This window comes from Scylla paramamosain, unplaced genomic scaffold (assembly GCF_035594125.1).
Source record: "Scylla paramamosain isolate STU-SP2022 unplaced genomic scaffold, ASM3559412v1 Contig49, whole genome shotgun sequence".
NCBI classification, from domain to species: domain Eukaryota; kingdom Metazoa; phylum Arthropoda; class Malacostraca; order Decapoda; family Portunidae; genus Scylla; species Scylla paramamosain.
In genome coordinates, this window is record NW_026973714.1 from 297,154 (window position 1) to 321,451 (window position 24,298).

General features: G+C 41.2%; 1 protein-coding gene and 1 long non-coding RNA gene across 4 annotated transcripts; one reads left to right on the forward strand and one right to left on the reverse strand.

Annotated features, from left to right (window-relative positions):
- Positions 1–1,016: 1,016 nt before the first annotated feature.
- Positions 1,017–6,636, reverse strand: LOC135098173 (uncharacterized). Of its 2 annotated transcripts, none has more exons than XR_010266639.1 (6): positions 6,618–6,636; positions 6,099–6,185; positions 5,391–5,493; positions 4,652–4,870; positions 3,347–4,069; positions 1,017–1,954 (listed from the first exon to the last, which is right to left on the reverse strand). It is a non-coding gene; the product is annotated as an uncharacterized LOC135098173 (long non-coding RNA). The 2 variants fall into 2 exon arrangements; XR_010266640.1 differs by having other exon boundaries at positions 5,387–5,493.
- A 2,552-nt stretch (positions 6,637–9,188) lies between these two features.
- Positions 9,189–23,621, forward strand: LOC135098183 (von Willebrand factor A domain-containing protein 5A-like). Of its 2 annotated transcripts, XM_064000429.1 has the most exons (6): positions 9,189–9,957; positions 10,337–10,448; positions 10,810–10,938; positions 20,411–20,568; positions 23,009–23,223; positions 23,591–23,621. In XM_064000429.1, exons 2-5 carry the CDS (start codon positions 10,385–10,387, stop codon positions 23,105–23,107), a joined length of 450 nt encoding a protein of 149 aa, XP_063856499.1. In that variant the 5' UTR covers positions 9,189–9,957; positions 10,337–10,384; the 3' UTR covers positions 23,108–23,223; positions 23,591–23,621. The 2 variants fall into 2 exon arrangements, with proteins under 2 accessions (XP_063856499.1, XP_063856500.1); XM_064000430.1 differs by lacking the exon at positions 9,189–9,957 and having other exon boundaries at positions 10,259–10,448.
- Positions 23,622–24,298: the final 677 nt, after the last annotated feature.

The window sequence follows — 24,298 nt, forward strand, 5'->3', positions numbered from 1 at the left end:
GACAAACAGTATAATTAGCATATTTAGGTCATAAATATTGGTGGTAGTGGTGATGGTGGTGGTGACGAAAAACAGAATGGATAGAATTAGAGCTCACCTGTCACCTGGGGGCACTGATGTGATTCCAGGGATGCTGCAGGTGTGAGATGTAGATGTAGGTGTGGATGTGTAAGGCTTGGATGGTGTGAGAGATGAGGGATGCTGTGTGGAGGAGTGAAGGATGGGGAGGCAGGCTGTGTGCAGTGAGAGATGAGGAGGGAAGCTGAGTGAAAGATGAGGGAAAAGGCTGACTAAAGGAGTCAAGGATAAGGGGGCAGGCTGTGTGGAGTGAAGGATGAGGGGGGAGGCTGTGTGGATTGAGAGATGAGGAGGGAAGCTGAGTGAAAGATGAGGGAAGAGGCTGACTGAAGGATGAGGGGGCAGGCTGTGTGGAGTGAAGGATGAGGGGGCAGGCTGTGTGGATTGAGAGATGAGGAGGGAAGCTGAGTGAAAGACGAGGGAAGAGGCTGAGTGAAGGATGAGGGGGCAGGCTGTGTGGAGTGAAGGATACTGTGTGGAGTGAAAGATGAGGGGGAATGCTGAGTGTGAAGACCTGGAGATGCTGTGAGTAGGTGAAGGAAGGCAAGATAAGAATGAATGCTGAATATCTGAGAATACCTGAAGTGTGTGTGTGTGAGTTTGAGTGTTATTTATAAGTGGAGGAAGACACAAAAAAAGAAAAACAGTCAACACATGGAGAAACTGAGTGTGGAGTAACATAAGGATGTACAAAAGGGAAGCTGCAAGGAGCCATCAAGCCTACACATGGTAGTCACTGGGAAGGAAGGCATGGCAAGGACAAGCATCACAGAAAGAAACCACATCCACCGTCACAAAAACTGGAACTGACTTGTAAACTGTCCAACACAAAGAAAAAAAAAGACAAACAAAATAACAATAAAAAATAAATAAATAAATAAAGTGACATCTTGACCCCAAAAGCTGATAAATACACTAGAAGGAGAGAGAGTTTACAGTCAGTTTGCATACATTTATTAAGACAACACAAGGAATGATGGTCCAGCTTCATCAAACCTTCCTGCTGTGTTAACACCAATCTGTACACATACTTGTGGTGAAAATACACATCCTTATCTCCTGTAACATACATATCATTCTTAACACATTGTACCCACTACTACACATCCTACCTAATGCATCCTTCACACACTAGCTTCCTTCCAAATCACCCTTAACCATCCTGACACAGTGTACAGGATATCCTCAGCCTCTCCTACACATCCTTCACACACTAATCTGCCGTCCTACATATCCTTTGCCTCTCCCACACACTCCTGTATTTCAAATTTCCTTTCTTGCAAAATCTACTGACAAAACTAACATATTTATACTTTTTGGAATGGTTGTGAGTTTTTTTTATCATTAGTTTGTGCAATGGGGCCTGTTCTCTCTCTCTCTCTCTCTCTCTCTCTCTCTCTCTCTCTCTCTCTCTCTCTCTCTCTCTCTCAAGTACAACAGGAATGAGATGCAATCATACAAAAAACATTGGAATAATACCCTTAAAAATAACAAGAATCACATCTTAGTACTAATCTTCCAGTAGTGAACAAGATAGTAGCAGTAGTAAAAATAAAAGATGCTTGAATGAAGTACAAATCCCTCACACACACACACATACACACACACACACATCTATCTATCCATCTCTACACCAACCGAGCTCTCCCACATATGGAGCAGCCCAGACAAAGTACCACATACAAACCTAACCCACACACTTCACACTCTCCTCCCCCACGCCACACCCCTGCCCCTGCCTCGGCCCTTGGCTGCCTGCCCTGGGCCTTCCCCTGGGCTGTGCTGGATGCTGGAGTGGGTGCTGGGGGTGGGTGAAGGCTTGGGTGCAGGTGTGGGTGTGTCCTCAGGTGCAGGTGTGGGCTCATTCTGGGAGGAGCTGGAACAAAACACACAGGTGCATTAGACACACACAGGTGACAAGTGACAGGTGTGTGTGTGTGTGTGTGTGCGTGCGTGCGCGTGCGCGCGCGCGCACACACACACACACACACACACACACACACACACCTCAACAAATACAGCGACTAATATTTTTAACTTTTGGGGTGAATATTCTCAGCAAATACAGTGACTAATATCTTGGGGTGGAAATCAAGAGTAAAAACTGCTATTTTCTTTTGCCATACAAGCAGAAGTGTTGTGGCAGGTCTTGGCCCACTCACACCCTGAACAGGACAAGGATGACAACAGGAAGTATAAACTGATTAACTGTGAAATTAATGTACCAAAGCAAAAAATCTAACACATTACTTCTATATTTTTTTTTGTTTACAATGGAATAAAAAAAAATAAATAAATAAAAAAAAAAAAAAAAAAATATATATATATATATATATATATATATATATATATATATATATATATATATATATATATATATATATATATATATATATATATATATATATATATAATTATGTAATATAAAAAAAACACCACTATAATTTTTCACATTTATAATGATCTATAGAATGAAAAAAAAAAAAAAAACTTTATATTTTCTAGTTTACGACATAAAATTTAAAGAAACAATAATTTCTCCATTTTCTAGGTTACACTGATACATCAACTCAAAACACATTATTTTTTTTCTCTACTTTACACAAATTAATCTAAACTAAACAACAATCCCTTTCTTTTACAGCTTTGTACTGCTTTACATTCCAGTTCATTATAAATCTCTCTCTCTCTCTCTCTTCTAGCCTTTTTTCCATTCATATATAAACTCAAACCAAACTTATTTCTTCTGAACTAAAAAAAATTGCTATATATCCCACCATTATATTCATCTCTTATATTCTTTCTAATTAACAAAGATACATCCCCCCAGCACACACACACACACACACACACACTAACCCCACTGTTCTATATATTCCAAAACACCACATTTCTTTTTTTTTTTTTCCATTTCACTTATTCATCTTTTATCATTTTATCTACAGATTAGCAACTCAATTTCACTTCCTCATTATCCTTCCCAGACAAAACATCCTTCACCACATCCAACTGGCATCCTATGACCCTCCTGCCTGGCTCCTGTCTTGTCCTCAATTTCATTTCCTCATTATCCTTCCCAGACAAAACATCCTTCACCACATCTATCTGGCATCCTATGACCATCCTACCTGGCTCCTGTCTTGTCCTCAGGTGTTGCAGAAGTTAAATAATTGATATTCAAAATATCATCAGACTGATGATACAGTCTTATCCTCGGTTTCACACCACCAGCACCAGCACCACCACCACCACCACCACTTGTCTTAACCTCCTTAGCTCCTATTTTCTTCTTAGCCGGCAACGTTTTCTTCATCTTGTACCCCAGTCCTGTTGCTCTACCCCGCCCCCGCCCCAGCCGCCCTGGTAAAAAGCCCCCCACCACACCCCAGGAGTGTGCAGGGCCAATGTTAGGGTCGCGCCAGGGCAGTTAGCATGGGGGCATCCGGGGGGGTGGGTAGGATGCCGCAGCCAGACCCATAGTACTGGTCGTCCTGTTGGTAAAGTGTTGGAGTTAGTGTTGTTACTACTACTACTACTGCTGCTACTATTACTACTACTACTACTACTACTGTTGCTGTTGTTGTTGTTGTTGATGCTATATTAGTTTGGTGCTTTTTGTTTTATATAGTGAATTGTTATGGTTCTACTTCTGTTATTATGACCACGGTGTTCCTAATACTACTACTGCTGCTGCTACTGGTCCTGCCAATAAGTTTTATATATGGATTTAATCTTTCTTTTATACAGTTAAATAACATCCTGCTATCACTACTATTACCATTACTACTTTGACCAAGCTACTTCTACTACTGGTATTACTTCTACTATTGCTACTACTTCTAATAATACAACTAGATATTTTACTGCTATCTCTACTATGATCAAACTATCACTACTACTACTTCTACTAGTACTGCTGTTACTCATCCAGTCCATCCTCCTCTTCTGTCTGCCTTCCCAGTCCCTGTCTTGACCACTGTGCCTCTTCTTTCTGTGAGGAGACAGAGTTACAACCCACACACCCAAGGAACCTGACCCAGCCTATGCAAGACGACCTCTGTTAGCTGAGAGGAGAGGGAAAGAAGGAAACAGATGCACAAGAGGAAAGAAAACCAGAAACATTTAGGCTGATGCAAAGATATGGTTTGAAAAGTAATAATGAACAGGATATATCGTGATGCAATGCCATTTTCATTCTGACTCGTTGTTTGTTGAGAAAAACCAAGAAAACATTCAATTCTTCCTTAAAGTTGTGAAAATGAAAAAAAGAATAAATAAATAAATAAATAAAACTAAATAAAAAAATAAAGAAATAGACAGAATATCAATGAATAAAAAAATATACCTTGATACTTAAATAAGATCATCAAACAGACCCACAATTACCATAACATCACCTACAAAGACCAAGCTTAACCCCCAACCTTTATGCAACACACTCTAAGGCACCAACACCCAACACACCACCACCTCCACACCCACACTGGTCAACACCCTAACACTGACTGCCCCCCACACACACACACTTACATAACACACTCTAGGCCACCCCCCACTCCCCCTCCAGACTTACATTAGTCACCACAGCATTGAGAATATTAAGTGCCACTTCGGACTCCAGGTTATCCATACGCCATGATGCCCGGAGCAGTGGCCGTCCCCTGCAGCATAAGGCCGGCCACCCTGCCACTCCCCGGCACCATCTCCCCCTCCCATGGTTTCGCCATCAGCCCCCTCCCCTGTGACCACCCCCCAACTGCTGCTCCTGTCACATGAGTACTCCTGTGATGACCTGAAAAGGAGGAGGTTTTTAATGACTTAATAATAATAATAATAATAATAATAATAATAATAATAATAATAATAATAATAATAATAAATAAAAGGTTTGGGAAGTTTTGAATCATTGAACATAAAGAAATTGTCTCCTGTTGTCTTTTATGAATTTTCTTTACTTTTTTGTCTTATTTTGTTGATTTTAAGCCTTTTTTTTTTTCTTGCTGGTTATTTGATTATTTTTTGGATAATGATGAAACAGCACTAGTGTTTTTGATGTTTGCGTTAGGTTAAGATTAATTCTGTTCATTAGTCTCAGTGGCGGTCCCTTCATTCTGTAGGTAACAACTTGATAAGGCATCACACTCTGCCCAGAAACAAGCAGTCAGTGTCTGGAAATTACTAGGCAAGGATTACCACCTTATTCCCAAAACTCTCATTACTTTTCACCATATTTATTGAGTTTTTAAGCAATTATTCTACTTTCCTTTGCTGGTTATTTGATTTTTTTACATGACCACCTTAGCTGTACCTACCGCCGCCGTAGGAGTCACCATACTGCCGGCCGTACCCCTCACTGACCCTGCGGCGTGACTCTCAGCCTAAGCACCCATCAGACTCATCCTGCCTCACTCACTCCTGCAAAGAAAATAAAGATAAAAAATAACAATAATCATCTTCCTGCCTTTTCTTTCCTTGCATCTAAAATTACTAAACCACTTGGGGAAGATGACTGTTAGCAAGGCGCTAAATAATGCGTCACGGCAGCAGGGAGGTGGGTGTGGTGGCGTGTGGGTGTGGTGGCGTGTGGGTGGTGTTGGTCTGAGCGTTGTGGGGTGGTGCTGGGAGTCCTTGCTGAATGGTGTTATGTATTCTTATTCACACTTATGTTTCTTTCCTTTTCGTTGTGACAGCTATATCAAGCTTAGGGTGTTCTGTGGGGACTTCCGAGGCTTAAGGTAACTGTGTCCTGTCCTCTGATGGTGAAATATACGTCTGTGCTGTACAATAGTTCTTGAAATGCCCTTGCCTGTCACTCCACTACTACGCCGCGCCCTTCAAGTCACCTCTAACAATACAATAAATAAAATACAATTAAACATTCCGGAACTGACGAAGGTACTGAAGGAACCTCTACAATTGGACTTTTCTCATATCCAAGGCATGTTTCTTATATAATTCTCCACTAGCCTATAAGGTATAATTCATCTCTCACTTCACACATACTCAGGGACAGTAATTACCTTCTATTTGAGCTGTAATCGTGGAATTCTCCCGGCCCCAGCAAGCAATGCAAACATCAACAATGGCTGCCAGTTCATATAACCGTCCTGCAAAGGGTACTGTTTTCGTCTATATATTAAATCTCCCTTTTAAACTTAGAAATTTTCTTTTTTAGCCATTAAAAATTATGAATGCTATTAATAAGTAAAGAAATATTAGGTTTATAGCTATTTCATGACTTTGCTTTGAGCCTAAATCATCTCTTTCTCTTACATATTCATCTAAGTGATACAAAATTCCAGTCCTTTTAGTAATGACTCCATTTACTAGGCATAGATATTTTTTACAGCAGCGGAAAGAGGGTGGCCAACTCGGACTATATATTAATAACAGAGCTGTGTAAGATGATGGAACGGGTAATATTGAACAGGCTTATATAATAAGGTGGGCCATATACTCTCTGGCAATGTACATGGCTTCCTAAAAAGTCATTCCACAAGTCATTGTTTTGTTGGGTGATTTATAAATAAGGATGCTACCTGCAGAGCTTTCGTTGATCTTAAGGGTGCCTTCGACAGGGCCAACAAAGATGTTATTGTTGCGCCCATCCCTCACTCCGGACGGGCGTGTTATCCACACGGGTATAGGTAGAGCAGCGGAGTCACACTCTGAACGCCGGGACAAGGCGCGCGTGCACACACACACACACACACACACGAGGCCAGGCCACAAGGGAAAAACACGGGCACTATTTCCTAAGTTTATTGACAAATCCTCCGTAAGTACACTGCTTTACAAGTTCACAGGGGCACCACAAGTCTCCCAGGGCACGTCAGGCACTCAACAGGCAGGCACACGCTGGCTTCCTCTCCGGCCACGCGTCTACGCTCTCTATCTGTTCCCGCCTCTCCCAGTGCTACCACCTCCCACAGTGCTGCCACCCGCACCAATACCCCTGGTGTAACATTATTATGAATTCATTTTCAAAGGTGTCAAAGGTAGATATTTAGGATGGATCAGGGACTATTTGTACAACAGAACAGCACAGGTTTGATTTCAAGGTGCAGTCTCCTCTGAGGAAGTCTTTGAGCTTGGAACACCACAGGGTGGAGTCCTTAGTCCAATGCTTTTCAATGCTTTAATGGACAAAATTGCGCGTTGTTCCTTCCCACAGGGCACCCAGGTCCTCATCTATGCTGACGACATGCTCCTCCAATGCCCCACACCCAGGACTCTCCAGTCAGCTCTGTCACAACTAGCAGCATTGTGTGTTCAAATGGGACTTGTAACTAATGAATGTACGAGTAAAACCAAATTTCAAGCCAAAGGGAAGGTCTCTCGACCGCCCACTGTAAATAATGTTCCCATCCCTAGAGTTCATACACACAAGTACCTGGGTGTACAGCTGAGTTTCAGGAAGTCACTCCACGCTGTACACTATGTTCGAGACCTCTGTCTGCCACGGCTAGTGCCACTTCGGCTGTTAGCAAACAGGGGCCTGGGGACTGGCATTCCAGTTCTAAGGATGTTCTATATATCTGTCGTACGGTCCATCATTGACTACGCAGCTCCTATTTTAATACAGTTTAGTGCCACCCAGCTCTGTCTCCCTGGAGCTTGTTCAGAATGAAGCCATGAGAATAATTTTGGGATGCCCCAGGACTGCAAGGACTGAGGTCCTCAGAGCTGAACTGCACCTGCCGAGTATTATGTGTAGGATATAGGAAATTACTTGTCGTAATGTTGGTCGGATGCTATGCACGGGCTCCGACTCTCTGAAGGGATCACTGAGCCCCCTGTATCGTGATCCTCGGACTCCTACAACTCCATACCTCAGGAAGATCTTGGGAGTTCTTACAAGTGTAGGTATAGCCGAGGCCTGTATTAACGTTGTTATGTCACCGCTCCAACCCTCACCGTGTCAGTGTTGATATTCACTCACTGCATCAGCCCAAGAGGGACTGGCCCCCTCATGTGCTGCAAGACATGTTCATAACTAAATTGTCCAAGTACCCCCACGTTCAGGCTATTCATGTTTATTGTGATGGTTCAGTCAATGGCAGCAGGTCCGGATGTGGGCTGTTCATCCGCGACTACATTTCTGCCAATCACCACACTGACACTGAGGTTTCCAGGCGGCTCCCTGCACACATGTCCTCCACTAGGGCAGAACTGTATGCTGTTCTGGAGGCGCTCCATATTGTGGCGCCTCTCCGTAAGGATATATTCTTCTTTGTTGACAGTCAGGCTGCACTGTATGCTCTCCAGTCTACCTCCCCCATGGACTGTGATCTAGTTAATAAATGTCTTGATCTCATCCACACCCTAGAAGGTGCTGGTGCCACGGTTCACTTCACCTGGATACCCTCTCATGTGGGTATCCCGCTTAATGATAAGGCAGACCGCCTTGCTCAATGTGCTTTTCAGGACGACACAGTGGACCCTGGCGCTGAGTACACTCTGGGCTATATTAAGAGTAGCATTAAGGACTTTGTACATAGTAGCATTAGTGATCAGTTGTACATAGTAGCATTAGTGATCAGTTGTACATAGTAGCATTAGTGATCAGTTGTACATAGTAGCATTAGTGATCAGTTGTACATAGTAGCATTAGTGATCAGTTGTACATAGTAGCATTAGTGATCAGTTGGAGCTTTGTTTCCATAGGCAGTAGTCTTCTCTATGTACGTGTCTCCCAGAGCTGCGCTTACACCTATGGGAGACACACTGCATCACACGACAGGGTGGCAATGAGGCTCAAATTAGGCTATAAATACTTTTGGAAAGTCAGTGCTTCTCCTGGCGTGTGCTGTGTGCTGTGTGCTGCACCAAGGGGACACACTCTGCGTCATTATGTCACGGAATGTCCTCTCATTGGTAAATTTAGGCTGCGAGGTCAACATGACTTGTAAAGCCTCATTGACTATTTCATAGACTCAGCCACTCTCAGGGAAATACTCAATGAATATCCTACGTTTGGTCCCAGACTGTAGGATATTTTTACAATAAGGTGTACAATATCTGTATTTATTTATTTAATTATATTTTTGTAGTGTATACTATCTATTTTTATATTTTTGATACTTTACCTTTACCTCTGGAGCCTTTGGGAAGCAGGAGTGTTTCACAGTACTCCGCACCTCTCCCCCATCTGTCTCTCTCTCTCTCTCTCTCTCTCTCTCTCTCTCTCTCTCTCTCTCTCTCTCTCTCTCTCTCTCTCTCGGAAAAAAAAAGTGGTATTAGATTATCGCACGAGGAGGAGGAAAAAAGAGAAGAAAATAAACACAAAGAAGCAATAAACCAAAAAGGAAAACAAGGCCAGCATCTTTCCTTCTTTAATTTGAATTTCTTTACTTCGTAATTTTCTTATCTGGCGCAGTCCTTATATATGCATTAATTTCACTAGTACAACATTAATGAAGAGGAGGAGGAGGGGGAACAATCATATGCATTTCATAGCTAGAACCTTAACTTTCCTTCCTCCTCTCTTTTCTTATTTAATCATTCTTTTCACTAATAAGGAGAAGGAGCAGATAAACATGAAAGTAGGAAGAATAATGGCGTTCGGTAATAAGGAGAGTCTGCTTCCTCCCCTCTTTCTTCACATTTCATTCCTCCTTTCCTTATTTGATAATTTCCTTTGCTAACGCAGAAGGAAAAGGAGGAGAAGGAGTTAAACATGAAAAAAGAAGAAAAAAGAGGCGTGTGTTTTGTCCTTTCTTTCTTTACTTCATTCTTTCCTCCCCTGCCTGGCGCCTCTCTCTCTCTCTCTTATAGGTGCGGGCGGTGCTGCCTGTGGAGGAGGGCGCAGCTGTGTACCACTGTGAGGCGCAGCTGGACGGCAGAACCATTGTGACTCACTGCTTGGAGAAGAACAAGGTATTAGGCTTATCCCCTATGCTATTTTTAGTGTTTTTTAATAATATTTAACATGCTATCATTTTTTTTTATATCAATATATCAACCTGCCATTTTTGCTGCTTTGAACGTTTTGCAGCGGCGCCTGTGCTAAATGTGTGTGTGCCTTATTTCCTCCTATTTTTTTTTAACATTGAGACTTTTTTTTTTATATCTAACGAAGGCAAAGTGTTTACCATTAGCGTATATATGAGTAGACTCACAAGAAAATAATTATATACTGGGTAGGTACTTGACATTGCCCACAGGGAGAGACTGCCACGTGTAGGCCTGACAGCTTCCACCACTAACTCATTTTCCTGCTGTAAGCCCTACACACTGGTTCCCTTTCCTCACACAGGCAGAGAAGGTGTACAAGGAGGCTTTGAAAGAGGGGAAGACTGCCCTCATGACACGAGAAGACCCTGACTCAAGCGACATTCTCACGCTTAACCTCGGCAACTTTCCTGCGGGTTCGTGGTTGTGGTGGTGGTTGTGGTTGTGGTGGTGGTGGTGGTAGTGGTGGTGGTGGTGTGTGTGTGTGTGTGTGTGTGTGTGTGTGTGTGTGTGTGTGTGTGTGTTTGAGAGAGAGAAAGAGAGAGGTTACTGTCACCCGTACCTCTCCTTGCCTCACCCTTACCTCACCCTGTCTACAGAAATATCTAAAAACATTGTAGGTATGAGGAAAATAGCATTATAAAGGTTGCTGCCAACCTACCTCAGCCTTCCTCACCTTGCTCCACCCATACCTTAGCTTCCTCACCCTACCTTATGCTGCCTCGCCCTGACCCACCCATACCTCACCCTCTCTCACCCCGCCCGCTTCTGCTGCAGGAACGAGGGCCAAGGTCACCCTTCGTCTGGTGATGGAGTTGAGGGCTGAGACAGACGGCATCATCAGCTTTGTTTTGCCCACAGTACTCAACCCGCGCTACACCCCTGCTGACCACCCTCGCAGGCAAGGTAGGTCAGCTGAGGTCACAGGTCGTGTCAGCTCAAGGGAGTGTGTGGTGGGTTTGAAATGCACTAAAATACTTGTAGTTGTTATTGATTGTTATATTCCGGATTATACCAGATTGGTTTGGGGCGAGGAGAATTCGCTGAAACGCTTAGAATGCATTCACTTTTTATTTTTCTATTACCTACACTAGCAAAACACATGTAATTGTTATTTTCCATTACCTAAAGCTTCAAAACATGTAATTGTTATTTTTCTATGATTTACCTCAACAAAACACATGTAATTGTTATTTTCCATTACCTAAAGCTTCGAAACACATGTACAGTGGAACCTTGGTTTTTTAACTTAATTCGTCTATGAAAGCTGTTCTAACTCGGAAATGTTCAGAAATCAAAACTATTTTCCCCACAGGAATCAAAGTAAAAATTGATTAATCCGTTCCCGCATACCGTCGCAGCAGCTCAGGACAAGGCCTGGATTTTTTTTTTTACCCGGTCCACTTTTTTTGGGGGGGATTTATTGTTTTTATTTATTTATTTATTTTTATTCTTCATATTCATATGTAAATCAGTTTAAATAAGAAATTAAAAAATAATGTAGAGTGAAAGAAAAGGTGTGAAGTGTTTTCTTTTTTTCATGTAGGAGGGGCACCGGTAAAGAGCAACACAAATATAATAATTGAAAAAAAGAAAAGGCCACGCCACTGAAGTGACGTCCCCAGAGCTGAAAGCAGAAGACAAAAATTACAGGATAAGTGTTTTGAAACCTCCCTCTTGAAGGAATTCAAGTCATAGGAAGATGGAAATACAGAAGCAGGCAGGGAGTTCCAGAGTTTACCAGAGAAAGAGATGAATAATTGGGAATACTAGTTAACTCTTGCATTAGAGAGGTGGACAGAATAGGGGTGAGAGAAAGAAGAAAGTGTTGTGCAGTGAGGCCGTTGGAGGAGGAGAGGCATGCAGTTAGCAAGATCAGGAGAGCAGTTAACATGAAAATAGTGGTAGAAGACAGCAAGAAATGCAACATCAGGCAATCAGCTGCGAGCTTATAAACCCACCGAGGCTCCAGGAATCTAACTTAAGTGAACAGACTATAATCCAGTCATTCTGAAGCATCTTTACTGTACAACCATCTCTTATCTTTAACCACTTTGCTCCGGATGCTTAAAAACACACGTTGTTCATTACGGCGCAGGCCTGCGAGCGGTAATTTATCTCATTTATAATACTATAATTCTCTCTCTCTCTCTCTCTCTCTCTCTCTCTCTCTCTCTCTCTCTCTCTCTCTCTCTCTCTCTCTCTCTCTCTCTCTCTCTCTCTCTCTCTCTCTCTCTCTATATATATATATATATATATATATATATAAGAACATAGGAACATAAGAAATAAAGGAAGCTGCAAGAAGCCATCAGACCTACACGTGGCAGTCCCTGTATGAAATATACCTACCTATTTCCACCTATCATCCCCATCCATAAATCCGCCTAATCTTCTCTTATAGCTCCCTAATGTCTTAGCACTAACAACTTGATTACTGAGTCCGTTCCATTCATCTACCACTCTATTTGAGAACCAATTTCTTCCTATCTCTTTTTTAAACCTAAATTTTTCAAGCTTGAGCCCGTTATTTCTTGTTCTATCCTGGTTGCTGATCCTAAGAATTTTGCTTACGTCCCCCATGTTATAACCTTTATACCACTTAAAGACTTCTGTCAGGTCCCCTCTTAACCTACATCTATCTAAAGAATGTAAATTTAACAGCTTCAATCTCGCCTCGTAAGGAATACTCCTCATACCCTGTATCCTTTTAGTCAATGTCCTTTGTACTGATTCTAATAGATCTATAACCTTCTTGTAATATGGGGACCAAAACTGCACAACGTAGTCTAGATGAGGTCTGACCAGCGTCAATTATAACTTTAATATTACTTCAGGTCTTCTACTTTTAACACTCCTAAAAATGAATCCTAATACCCTATTTGCCCTGTTTCTGGCCTCTATGCATTGCTTTCTTAGACAGAGTTCAGAGCTAACTATAACTCCTAAATCTTTTTCGTACTTTTAACCTACTAGAGCTGAGTTGTTTATTGTGTAACTACTGTGTAGGTTTCCTCTACCTACGCTAAGTACATTGCATTTTTTTATGTTAAATTGCATTTGCCATCTGTCTGTCCATTCGTTCATCCTATCTAAATCTGCCTGCAAAGTGATGGCATCTGATTCTGACCTAACTAATCTACCTATCTTCGTGTCATCCACAAATTTACTAACATCACTACTAATTCCATTATCCAAGTCATTGATATATATATTAAAAACAACAATGGCCCAAATACTAATCCCTGTGGCACCCCACTAATTACATTACCCCACTCCCAGATTTGGAGCCGTTTATTACTACTCTCTGTCGTCTGTCGCTTAGCTATGACTTTATCCAGCCTAACACCCATCTATCCCACGTGCCCTAACCTTTCTCAGGAGCCTCTGATATCAATATTGATATCAATATTGATATCAATATTCTCGAAACTGCTATTCATATTCTGAAAAAAAAAACAAAGATTCATTGGTTCATATTAATAGAATCATGAATCTCCAACGAGGTGTATAGACTATCATATTGTGTCTGTTTTCTGTCATTCACACCCTCTCTCTCTCTCTCTCTCTCTCTCTCTCTCTCTCTCTCTCTCTCTCTCTCTCTCTCTCTCTCGTCGTTTGTCACTGTATTAGGATAAGCTGCTAAATACTTATGTATAGTGTAGATAACAGCTTTAGTGCAGCCACTTCTTATGTACAGTTGATGCCATTACATGTAGTGAACATAACTCAGAGCGGTGAGCCTTGACTCTCTCCTGGCTGTGAGCTTGGAGTTGATCACGCACCAGTCCACCAATCAGAGGACACCTTAAATTTTATTTTGCAATAAAAGAAATTAGCAAAATTTGAGGGGGTAGGGGCGAGGTTTGAGAGGGTAGTAAGGAAGGGATGAAAATGGAAACCTGGAGCGCAGAAGAAATTTTGCCCGCACCAGCCGACGACGACATGGAACGCGCCGCCGAAGAAGACATGAAAGAAGAACGCGCCGTCAAATGCTGTGGCTTCCTGTACCTGCTGCGGCGACTCTTCCGCAGGAAGAAGAAAGCAGCAGTGCGGGAAGCAGCCAAGACCGACAACGTTAAGGAAAAAGTCATCGAAGACACAGAAGAAGAAACTATTGAAGAAGAGACAGTAACGCGCGCCATCGTACACGCAGAGGAAACGATGGAAGATGACGGAGATAACGGAAATGACGAAGAAAAAGACTTTGTAGCAGATCAAGAAATGAAAACCTGCGAAGATGAAGCATTAGTAGAAGCGGAAAACAAAGCAGAAAATAACGAAAGCGACGATGGGAAAGAAAAACCCACCCACACTAGTAAGAAGAAGCGTAAGAGAAAGAAGCGAAAAGTGAAGGTGGAGAAGGCGCCTCCGGTTAAGGCAGATGAGGACCTGGCGATGGGCGTGAAGCAGGTGTCCGGCGAGGCCTCAGAGGCCCCTAAGGCCTCTGAGGCCCCCGAGACTCCTGAAGCCACAGAAGGCGACTCGGAGGGCTGGACGGTGGTTGCCTGCAAAAAGAAAAGGCCCAGGAAGGTGAGGGTACAGCCTAGCCTGCCTAAGGAGACTGTGGCGGAGACCCCTGAGGACCCAGACCCCCCTAAGAGGGACTCAGAGGGCAAGGAGGTGGTGGGCCGCGGCAAGAACAGGCCCAAGAAGGTGAAGGCACCTAGCCTGCCTGAGGTGAAGGCCGCCATCGAGTCTCCTCGACGCCAGCAGCTCGAGGCGAAGAAAGGAAAGCAGCGGGCTGAGAGAGCCAAGCAGCAGCGTGCGCTGGACAGCGTGCGCCGCTCTTGGCAGGAGGAAGAGAAGGAGGCCACTCTCGCCGTAGCGCCCCACATGCGGCGCTACATCGTTGGCCCACGCGGCGCCACACTGCGGGAAGTGTGCCAAGAGTTCGCTGGCGTGCGAGTGTGTGTGCCGCCTCCCTCAGACACCCGCACCGCCACCATCAGGTTGTGCGGACCTGCCCGGAAGGTTCCCGCCGCCCTGGCGCGCCTCGAGGCCTTGCTCCGGCAGGCCGAGGTGATCGAGGCGCAAGTGGCGGTGACGCCACGCCAGCGGTGCCACGTGGTGGGTCCCGCCGGCGCGACTGTCAGGAGATTACTGCAGGAGTTCCCTGACGTGCAGGTGAGAGTGCCGCCAGCAACAGACAAGGTGTCTCGCACCGTGCTGCTGCGCGGCCCGCGCACCCAGGTGGCCGGCGCGGAGGCATTTGTCAGGGGCTGTCTGGAGGCCGCTGGCCGCACCGCCCACGCCGCTCACGCTGGCCACCGTCACGCCCACCACGCCCGCCGCCACGCCCACAATCTCGCCCATCAGTGAGGCGCCATTTAATAAATTAAATGATCTATTATTCTGTGTCTATTAATATGTATTTATGTGTGTGTGTGTGTGTGTGTGTGTGTGTGTGTCCTGATGAATGTGTACATGTATAGCCATATAGAAGGGCATCATAACATTGACAATATTCCAAGTTATGATGACATATGCATGAATATGTACCCATGACAATATTCCAAGTCATGATAAAATGTGTGTGAATATGTACCTATATGTTTTCCCATGTAGAAGGCCATCATAATATTGACAATGTTCCAAGTTATGATGAAATATGTGTGAATATGTATATAATATATGTATATAATATATGTATATAATATATGTATAGCCATGTAGAAGTCATATGTATGAATGCGTGTATGTATTGGCATAACTTATATAATATTCAAAGTCATGATTAATTTGCTTACGTGCGTTTGTGTGTGCGTGAGTACGTGCGCGGGTGCATATGTGGATTCTAACATGGACGAAAGGAGAAAGTGTGTGTGTGTGTGTGTGTGTGTGTGTGGAAGAGAAAATAAAAGAAAACGAACAAAAAAAGTCATCAGCGACCAAAAATAAGAATGAAGAAACTGAAGAAATAAAATCAGAAAATGAACAAAAAAAGTCATCAGCGACCAAAATCAAGAAAGAAGAAATTGAAGAAGAAATAAAATCAGAAAATGAACAAAAAAAGTCATCAGCGACCAAAATGAAGAGTGAAGAAGTCGAAGAAGAAATAAAATCAGAAAATGAACAAAAAAAGTCATCAGCGACCAAAATCAAGAAAGAAGAAATTGAAGAAGAAATAAAAGCAGAAAATGAACAAAAAAAGTCATCAGCGACCAAAATCAAGAATTAAGAAGAAATAAAAGCAGAAAATGAACAAAAAAAGTCATCAGCGACCAAAAACAAGAATGAAAAAGAAATAAAAGCAGAAAATGAACAAAAAAAGTCATCAGCGACCAAAAACAAGAATGAAGAAGAAATGAAAGCAGAAAATGAACAAAAAAAGTCATCAGCGACCAAAAACAAGAATGAAGAAGAAATAAAAGTAGAAAATGAACAAAAAAAGTCATCAGCGACCAAAATCAAGAATGAAGAAGAAATAAAAGCAGAAAATGAACAAAAAAAGTCATCAGCGACCAAAATCAAGAATGAAGAAGAAATAAAAGCAGAAAATGAACAAAAAAAGTCATCAGCGACCAAAGTTAATAATGAAGAAATTGAAAAAAAGAAACTAAAAGAATAAAATAAAAAAAAAAGTTATAATATTTCTAAGAAGCATACTACTTTTCGTCTACCCCTTTTCACTCTCTGTTTCTTTTATTTACACCCAAGGAGGAGGAGGAAAAGAAAAAGCAAAAATGAACAAAAAAAGTCATCAGCGACCAAAAACAAGAATGAAGAAGAAATAAAAGCAGAAAATGAACAAAAAAGTCATCAGCGACCAAAAACAAGAATGAGGAAGAAATAAAAGCAGAAAATGAACAAAAAAGTCATCAGCGACCAAAAACAAGAATGAGGAAGAAATAAAAGCAGAAAATGAACAAAAAAAAGTCATCAGCGACCAAAAACAAGAATGAGGAAGAAATAAAAGCAGAAAATGAACAAAAAAAAGTCATCAGCGACCAAAATCAAGAAAGAAGAAGAAATAAAAGCAGAAAATTAACAAAAAAAGTCATCAGCGACCAAAATCAAGAAAGAAGAAATTGATAGTAAAGAAGAAACTAAAACAATAAAATCCAAAAAAAAGGAGGAAAAGAAAAAAAAACGTAAATGAACAAAAAGTCATCAGCGACCAAAGTTAATAATGAAGAAATTGAAAGTAAAAAAAACTAAAAACTGTGTGTGTTTGCTGATGCAAGATTGATAATTCACCATTAATGAAAAAAATGTCACCCCAGCTGTAATTTTGTAATGAATAATAAATGTGTCAATGATATAAGTCCTTTTTTTTTTTTTACTGATATTGTTTACTTAAGATTTCCCTAAAATAAAATAAAAAAAAAATAACAAGGAGGGAAAAGAGAAGAATGACAGTAACGGTATAAGAATGACAGCGGTAGATAGTATGAAGGTGTGTCTTAGCGGCATGATAGAAGGAGCGGCATGATTAAGTAACCAGTGAGAGGGAAAGTATGGCACAGAATAAAGGAGATGGAGTTATATGTAGGGATGGAGGAAAAAGAGGAGGAAGAGGAGGAGAGAAGGGCGGTAATGACTTCCCCTGAGGACTGTAATGAGGGATCCCGGACCTTTGACTGTTGGAAAATTAAACTGTTAAATGAGTACTGAAAAAAAAAAGGCTTGTATTTGCTACTTGGTGGTGATTGGTGTATATATGTATGTATACTCAGCATTGAATACTTATGGTGTAAATGTTTATCTATCAGCGTGAAAAAAAAAGACAGTGGAAAAAAATGTTTTCAAAATTGTTAAATATAGAAATTTCTTTAAAACTTCTTTCTTTCAGTCAGTCTTTATATATATATATATATATATATATATATATATATATATATATATATATATATATATATATATATATATATATATATATATATATATATATATATATATATATATTTTTTTATAGATTCCTCTTTATATATATTTTTCACTACCTTATTATTAATATTTTTTTTTCACCTAAGACGCATGTTTCTTTTCGCTTGCCTTTTCTCTCCCCATTCCTTTTATTTAAACACGATTTTTTCTCTCACAGAATTCAGATTTTTTTATTTTATTTATATTCTATCATAATTTTTTTTGTATATATTTCACCTATATCCTGTTTCCATACTTTATACTATTCTACTTAAGCCATATATTTATTTTATTCGTCTTTTCTCTCCCTATTTCTTTTATTTACACAAAATTGGTTTACCCCTCACTTCAATAAAAGCCTTTTTTTAGTTTATCTTTTACCCTCAAATTTCTGTAAAGATTACACGATATACCTGCAACTTATTTTCTATCTTATACTTTTTACTTAAGATTGATATTTCTTTTCGTCTGCCTTTTCTTCTCCCTTTCTTTTATTTACACCCACTTCTTTCTCCCTCGCTTCAATTGCAGTCCATGTTATTATATTTTTGTATAGATGTCGCTGTGTAGCACATGTATTTTCCTTCTCTACGTTATAATATTTTCAAGAAGCATACTACTTCTCGTCTCCCCTTTTCCCTCCCCGTTTCTTTTATTTACACCCAATTCTTTTCTCCTCACTTCCCTACCTCCCCACTCCTCCTGTAGCTGGAGTGGATTAGGGCCAGTTATGAGCTCGTGAGTGTTTTCATCATCACGGGTGGAGCTGAGCGGGAGCCAAAAGCTATCTCTAATTACTGTATCCTCCTCCTCCTTCTCATCCTCCTCCTCCTCCTCCTCATCCTCCTTCTCCTCCTCCTCCACCCCCGGGTTCTAATTGGCTCTCTTGGTGTCTTTGTTGACTCAAACTGCGATAATTATGGCAGCGGCAACAGTGCACGTGCTTCCAGCCTCCTGAACACCACACACCTGCCCCCCTTCCCATCCCCCCCTCACACACACAAACACACACACGCATGTTTTAATGTTAGCAATATTAATTAAATAAGGAAAAAAAGTAATCTGAGTATCGTTTATTTAATTTTAGTAGCTGTTAGTAAATATATAGAGAAATTGTGTAATGTCTCTGTCACGACACACACACACACACACACACACATACACACACAACCTTCGGTATTAAATGACTCGAACACAAGGCCTCTCTTAAGACAGTCAAACACTTTACCACCCAGCTACCATTAACACACACACACACACACTCACACACACACACACACACACACACATAGGTTGGTGAAGTTCAACAGAGCACCGCCAGACTCTCAAAGGTCTAACTTTAATGCCGCAAACACGAAGCTTCGGAACTTGCCCAGTCCAGCCTTTGATATCGGAAAGAATGGCCCCTGTTTTGTTGTGTTCTGATTGAAGAAGATGGATTACTTCTTCTTTACCTTGTTAAGTAAGTCCAATTGGTACCTCAGGTGAATTAGCACTCCAACACTAAATTCTCTCTAGTTAACGATATAACACACACACACACAGGGAGAGTATATATATATATATATATATATATATATATATATATATATATATATATATATATATATATATATATATATATATATATATATATATATATATATATATATATATATATATATATATATATATATATATATATATATATATATATATACACACACACACACACACACACACACACACACACACACAGAGAGAGAGAGAGAGAGAGAGAGAGAGAGAGAGAGAGAGAGAGAGAGGAGGGTATGAGGGCAAGGAATGAACGAGGGAATAGGGGAACTGTATCCCCCACCTTTTAGTCTCCCCTTCCTGATGGAGGGGGTATAAGATGTAGAGAAGGATAGGGGGATATGGAAGATAAAAGAAGGACCATAAGGAGGGGAACTATGATGTAATGCTCTGCCAATGAGACTTCCTTAATTTGGATAGAGGGTGGGGCATGGGGTAGCTCATTTACGTGACTGGTGGGAACAGGGAGGGTGGGAGGAGCAATAGAACCTCAAGGATATAATACAGAGACTGTCAAGACAAGTCAACACATGATACAGGATTGCTCAACAAGAAGTCACAACAGGATATGGGACTGTCCAACAACAACTAAAACAGAATCCGATCATGATGCCTATGTAGGTGTCATGGTATATTCCACTGGTGCTTCATGATGCCTACCTTGGAGTCATCATACTGAAGGGGTTAAGCTGGATACAAAATGCAAAATCTGTTCTTTTAATCCCCTTCTTTCTTGTAGATGCTTATAAAGATTTCATGCATTGCTTCTGGTGCTGGTAATTGTTTCGTATTGAAGTGAAATGGTTAAAATGCACAAAAAAAAAAAAAAAAAAAATTCATTAGATTTTGATTCTTTGGACACTGACAATGGATTTAAAAATGCATAAAAAAAAAAATCAGTCAGCAATGAAAACTCAGTGTTTCCTTCACCACTACCACCACAACCACCACCAAGATTGGGACTGGAGGTGGGAGGATCGAGGGGTGTATGTGACACAGCCTTACTCCATGGAGGTGAAGGCACAAGTATGTGGTAACCACCAGATATCTCGGATCGTCTCCCACACTGACCCACTCAACGTGACCCTGACTGATGATGCCATGTCTGCCCAGGTCTGCATGTGTGTGTGTGTGTGTGTGTGTGTGTGTGTGTGTGTGTGTGTGTGTGTGTGTGTATGTGTGTGTGTGTGTATTTACCTAGTGTTTACTTAGTTGTGGTTTACGGGAGGAGAGTAATCTCATAGTATCCTGTCTCTATATCTATCCAGTTTAGTCTTAAAAGCATGGACAGTTACGTCATTGACAACGTCTTCACTGAGATCATTCCATTTGTTCACACTTCTGTGAGGAAAACTATGCTTGTTGATGTCTCTTCTACAGTTAACTTTCTTCAACTTCATACTGTGTCCCCTTGTACTCTGTGTGTCTAAATTTACTATACATTGTTTGTCCACATTTTCCGTACCATTTATCATTCTATAGATGTTTATTAAATCTCTTCTCTCTCTCATATTTTCAAGGGAAAGAATTTCCAACATTCTTAATCTCTCTTCATAGGTCGACTTAACTCTGGAACCATCTTAGTGACTGCTCTTTGTACTCTTTCCAATTTTATAATATTCCTCTTTGTATGAGGAAACCACACCACTGCTGCATATTCCAATCTTGGTCTTATCATGGAAATCAACAACTTTTTTATCACTTCTTTATCCAAATATGAGAATGCCACTCTTACTCTTTTTAACAAATTCATCGTCTCTCCAGTAATTCTATCAATGTATCTGCCCGGAGTCAAATTTTCAGTAACTGTTACTCCTAAATCCATTTCTTTTAATTTCTTTAAGTTCACACCATCCATCCCATAATGATGTTGTATTCTTTTTTTACTCTTACCAAACTCCATTACTTTACATTTACTTTAAGTGAATTCCATTTGCCAAGATTTACTCCATCTATTTATCTTATTTAAATTGTCTTGCAGTACCATACAGTCATTTGCATTTTCTACCATTCTCATCAGCTTAGCATCATCTGCAAATAAGTCCATATAGCTGTCTATCTCTTCATTTATGTCATTCACATATATCACAAACATTATTGGTCCCAACATTGATCCCTGTGGGACACCACTAGTTACTTTCAGCTAGGATGAATTCTGGTCTTGTATTACAGTTCTCATCTCTCTATCATCCAGATAATCCTTCATCCACTCCAGCAGTCTTCCTCCAATTTTTCCATATATTTTTTTATTTTTTTAATCTTCCATAGCAATCTTTGGTGTGGTACTTTGTCAAAAGCCCTCTTCAAGTCTAAGTAGACACCATCACTAGTCTGTCTCTCTTGCACAATATCAACTGCCTTTGACTAAAAGGACAATAAGTTCATAAAGCATGATCTTCCCCGCCTAAATCCAAATTGACAATTTACCAAAACTTTATCTCTTTCCAAGTGTTCCATCAATCTTTCCTTTATTGTTCTTTCACATTCTTTTACTACACCACTAGTAAATGACACTGGTCTATAATTTGGTGGGTTTTCTTTATTTCCCCCTTTGAATATTGGTGTAATATTTGCTCTCTTCCAATCTTTTGGTACCCTTCCCTGCAACAATGATGTCACCACCATACTGTGAATTTTATCAGCCAGTTGATCTCTACATTCTTTCAATATCCAGTTTGATACTCCATCTGGACCAGATGCTTTATTTATTTCAAGGTCCTCAATCATCATAAGTATTTCATATAACTGACTGGTACTGTACTTAGCGTATTCCTCACCAAATTATCCCTTCCAGCATCAAACTCCCCTTCCACAGTAAATACTGATCTGTAACTTTTGCCCATAATCTCCGCCATGTCCTGTGCATCCTCATAGATTTTTCCTTCATCTTTCAGTTTTGATACACCTCTCTTCTTGATCCTGCCATTAATATGTCTAAAGAACAGCTTGGGTTCATTTATTCACTTTTTTATTATATCTCTTTGATTGTATTTTCTCTCCATTCTTATTATTTCAACATACTTGTTTCTAGCATCAATATATTCCTTCCATCTTCTCTCAGTTTTCCTTTTTTTCCATCTATTCCAACCATTTAACTTACAATTTCTAGCCTTTTTGCATTTTGTATTGAACTATTCCTTACCTTTTCTACATCTTTCTCCTCTAGGTACAAATTTCTCTACAGCAGTATTATATATCCTTATAAATTCATCCTATTTTTCCTGAACAACTTCTGCATGTTCAAAGTCTTTCCAGTCCACGATAACAAAGTACTTTCTTAATTTTTTTCAGTGTGTGTGTGTGTGTGTGTGTGTGTGTGTGTGTGTGTGTGTGTGTGTGTGTGTGTGTGTGTGTGTGTGTGTGTGTGTGTTTGTGTGTGTTGTAATTCCTTCTCTACGTCCATAAACCTTTTAGGTCTTGTTTTCTTTCTTCTGTCCATGAAAATAACATCAGCTGATCCAGCATTGCAACCTAACCCAACTGATGCCCTGACCTATTGCAGCATAACCTAACCTAACCCATGCCCCAACCTAATCTCCTGTCCATGCCGCAGGTGAGCCAGGACGGAGGGTTCAGCTGCGACCACGACTGGAGCATGCTTCTTGTACTACAGGAGCGCCTAACGGCCCCACCTGTTGCGGGAGACCGGTGAACGCTCTGCCACTGGGATCATGAAGGATGACCTGCTCATGCTGAACCTCTTCCCAGAGGTGCCCACCAACACCTACTCCAGCAGGAATGAGATTATCTTTGTCATCGACCGCTCAGGTGAGGTGGAGGCAGGTGGGACAGCTGGACAAGGTCAATAGGACCCAAGAACTGATATGATGGGATGCTGGAAGGCTTGTCAGTGCAGGACTAAGCAGATATGATGCCTTTCATAGCTTTTTAAACAGGCTGTGAGGGAGTTACTGGGGTTTTGAAGGATGTTTCCATGTTTCCAGTAATAGTTCAACAATAACTCCTTACTGTGACTCCTAAGCAGGATGTGAGGGAAGTTACTGGGATTTTCAAGGGTCCAACTCAGCAAGGTTGTACTAAGCTAACGTAAATTAACCCCAAAATTAGTTCGAGTCAGTGAGTTTGTACTGTAGTTGTGCAGTGCTAACCTAACCTAAACTGACCTCACCAACAGGAAGCATGCATGGGGAAAAGATAGAGAGTGCCCGGGCAACACTTCTTCTGTTCCTGAAGAGTCTGCCTCTGGGTTGCCTCTTCAACATTGTCAGCTTCAGCTCATCCTTCTCAGTGCTCTTCAAGAAGTGAGTGGTCAAGACTGGGTTAGGATAAGTGAGAGGTCATTCTTCCTCTTCCTCCTATATTTATCTTGTCTCATCTTTCTCATCTTCTATCTTTTAATTTACTTCCATTCCTCCTCCTCCTCCACCTCCTCCTCATAGCTGCAAGCGCCGGTTTGTAAAAGTCTCACTCGTGACCAAGACTCTAGGCAAGCGATTGGTCTTTGTGGCATTTTCAAGACCCAGTGTTGGAGGCATCTAACACAGCAGTATCTGATTTCCATGCATAAACTTTTCATTTGCTCAATTTATGGTCACATCTTTTCTGAAACTTCAAAAGCGCTCTGATTAATGAGTCATGCCTTCTCTTCTCAGTCAATGCGAAGCCTGTCGTGGCAAGTTTGCCCCTCAGTATTTCCGGAATTCTTCTGCCTGCAGGTTGTGTCACCTCCAGAGTAAGATAGAGAGACTCAACGAGAAATACGAGGAGAAGTGCAAGCAGTATGAGGACGTCGTGCAACAGCTTGAAGCACTAAAAGAGTTCGTTGTCTCTAATACAGGTTGCACCTCCACAGATGTTCCTGCCATCCCTGACAGACCTGCCT

Bases quoted from the DNA above. Each gene is read 5' to 3' on its own strand.
- LOC135098183 (XM_064000429.1), top strand. From the start codon at position 10,385: ATGACACGAGAAGACCCTGACTCAAGCGACATTCTCACGCTTAACCTC. The intron at 10,939-20,410 runs GTAGGTCAGCTG...ACCACCACCAAG, and splicing joins TGACCACCCTCGCAGGCAAG to ATTGGGACTGGAGGTGGGAG. The intron at 20,569-23,008 runs GTCTGCATGTGT...TCCATGCCGCAG, and splicing joins ATGATGCCATGTCTGCCCAG to GTGAGCCAGGACGGAGGGTT.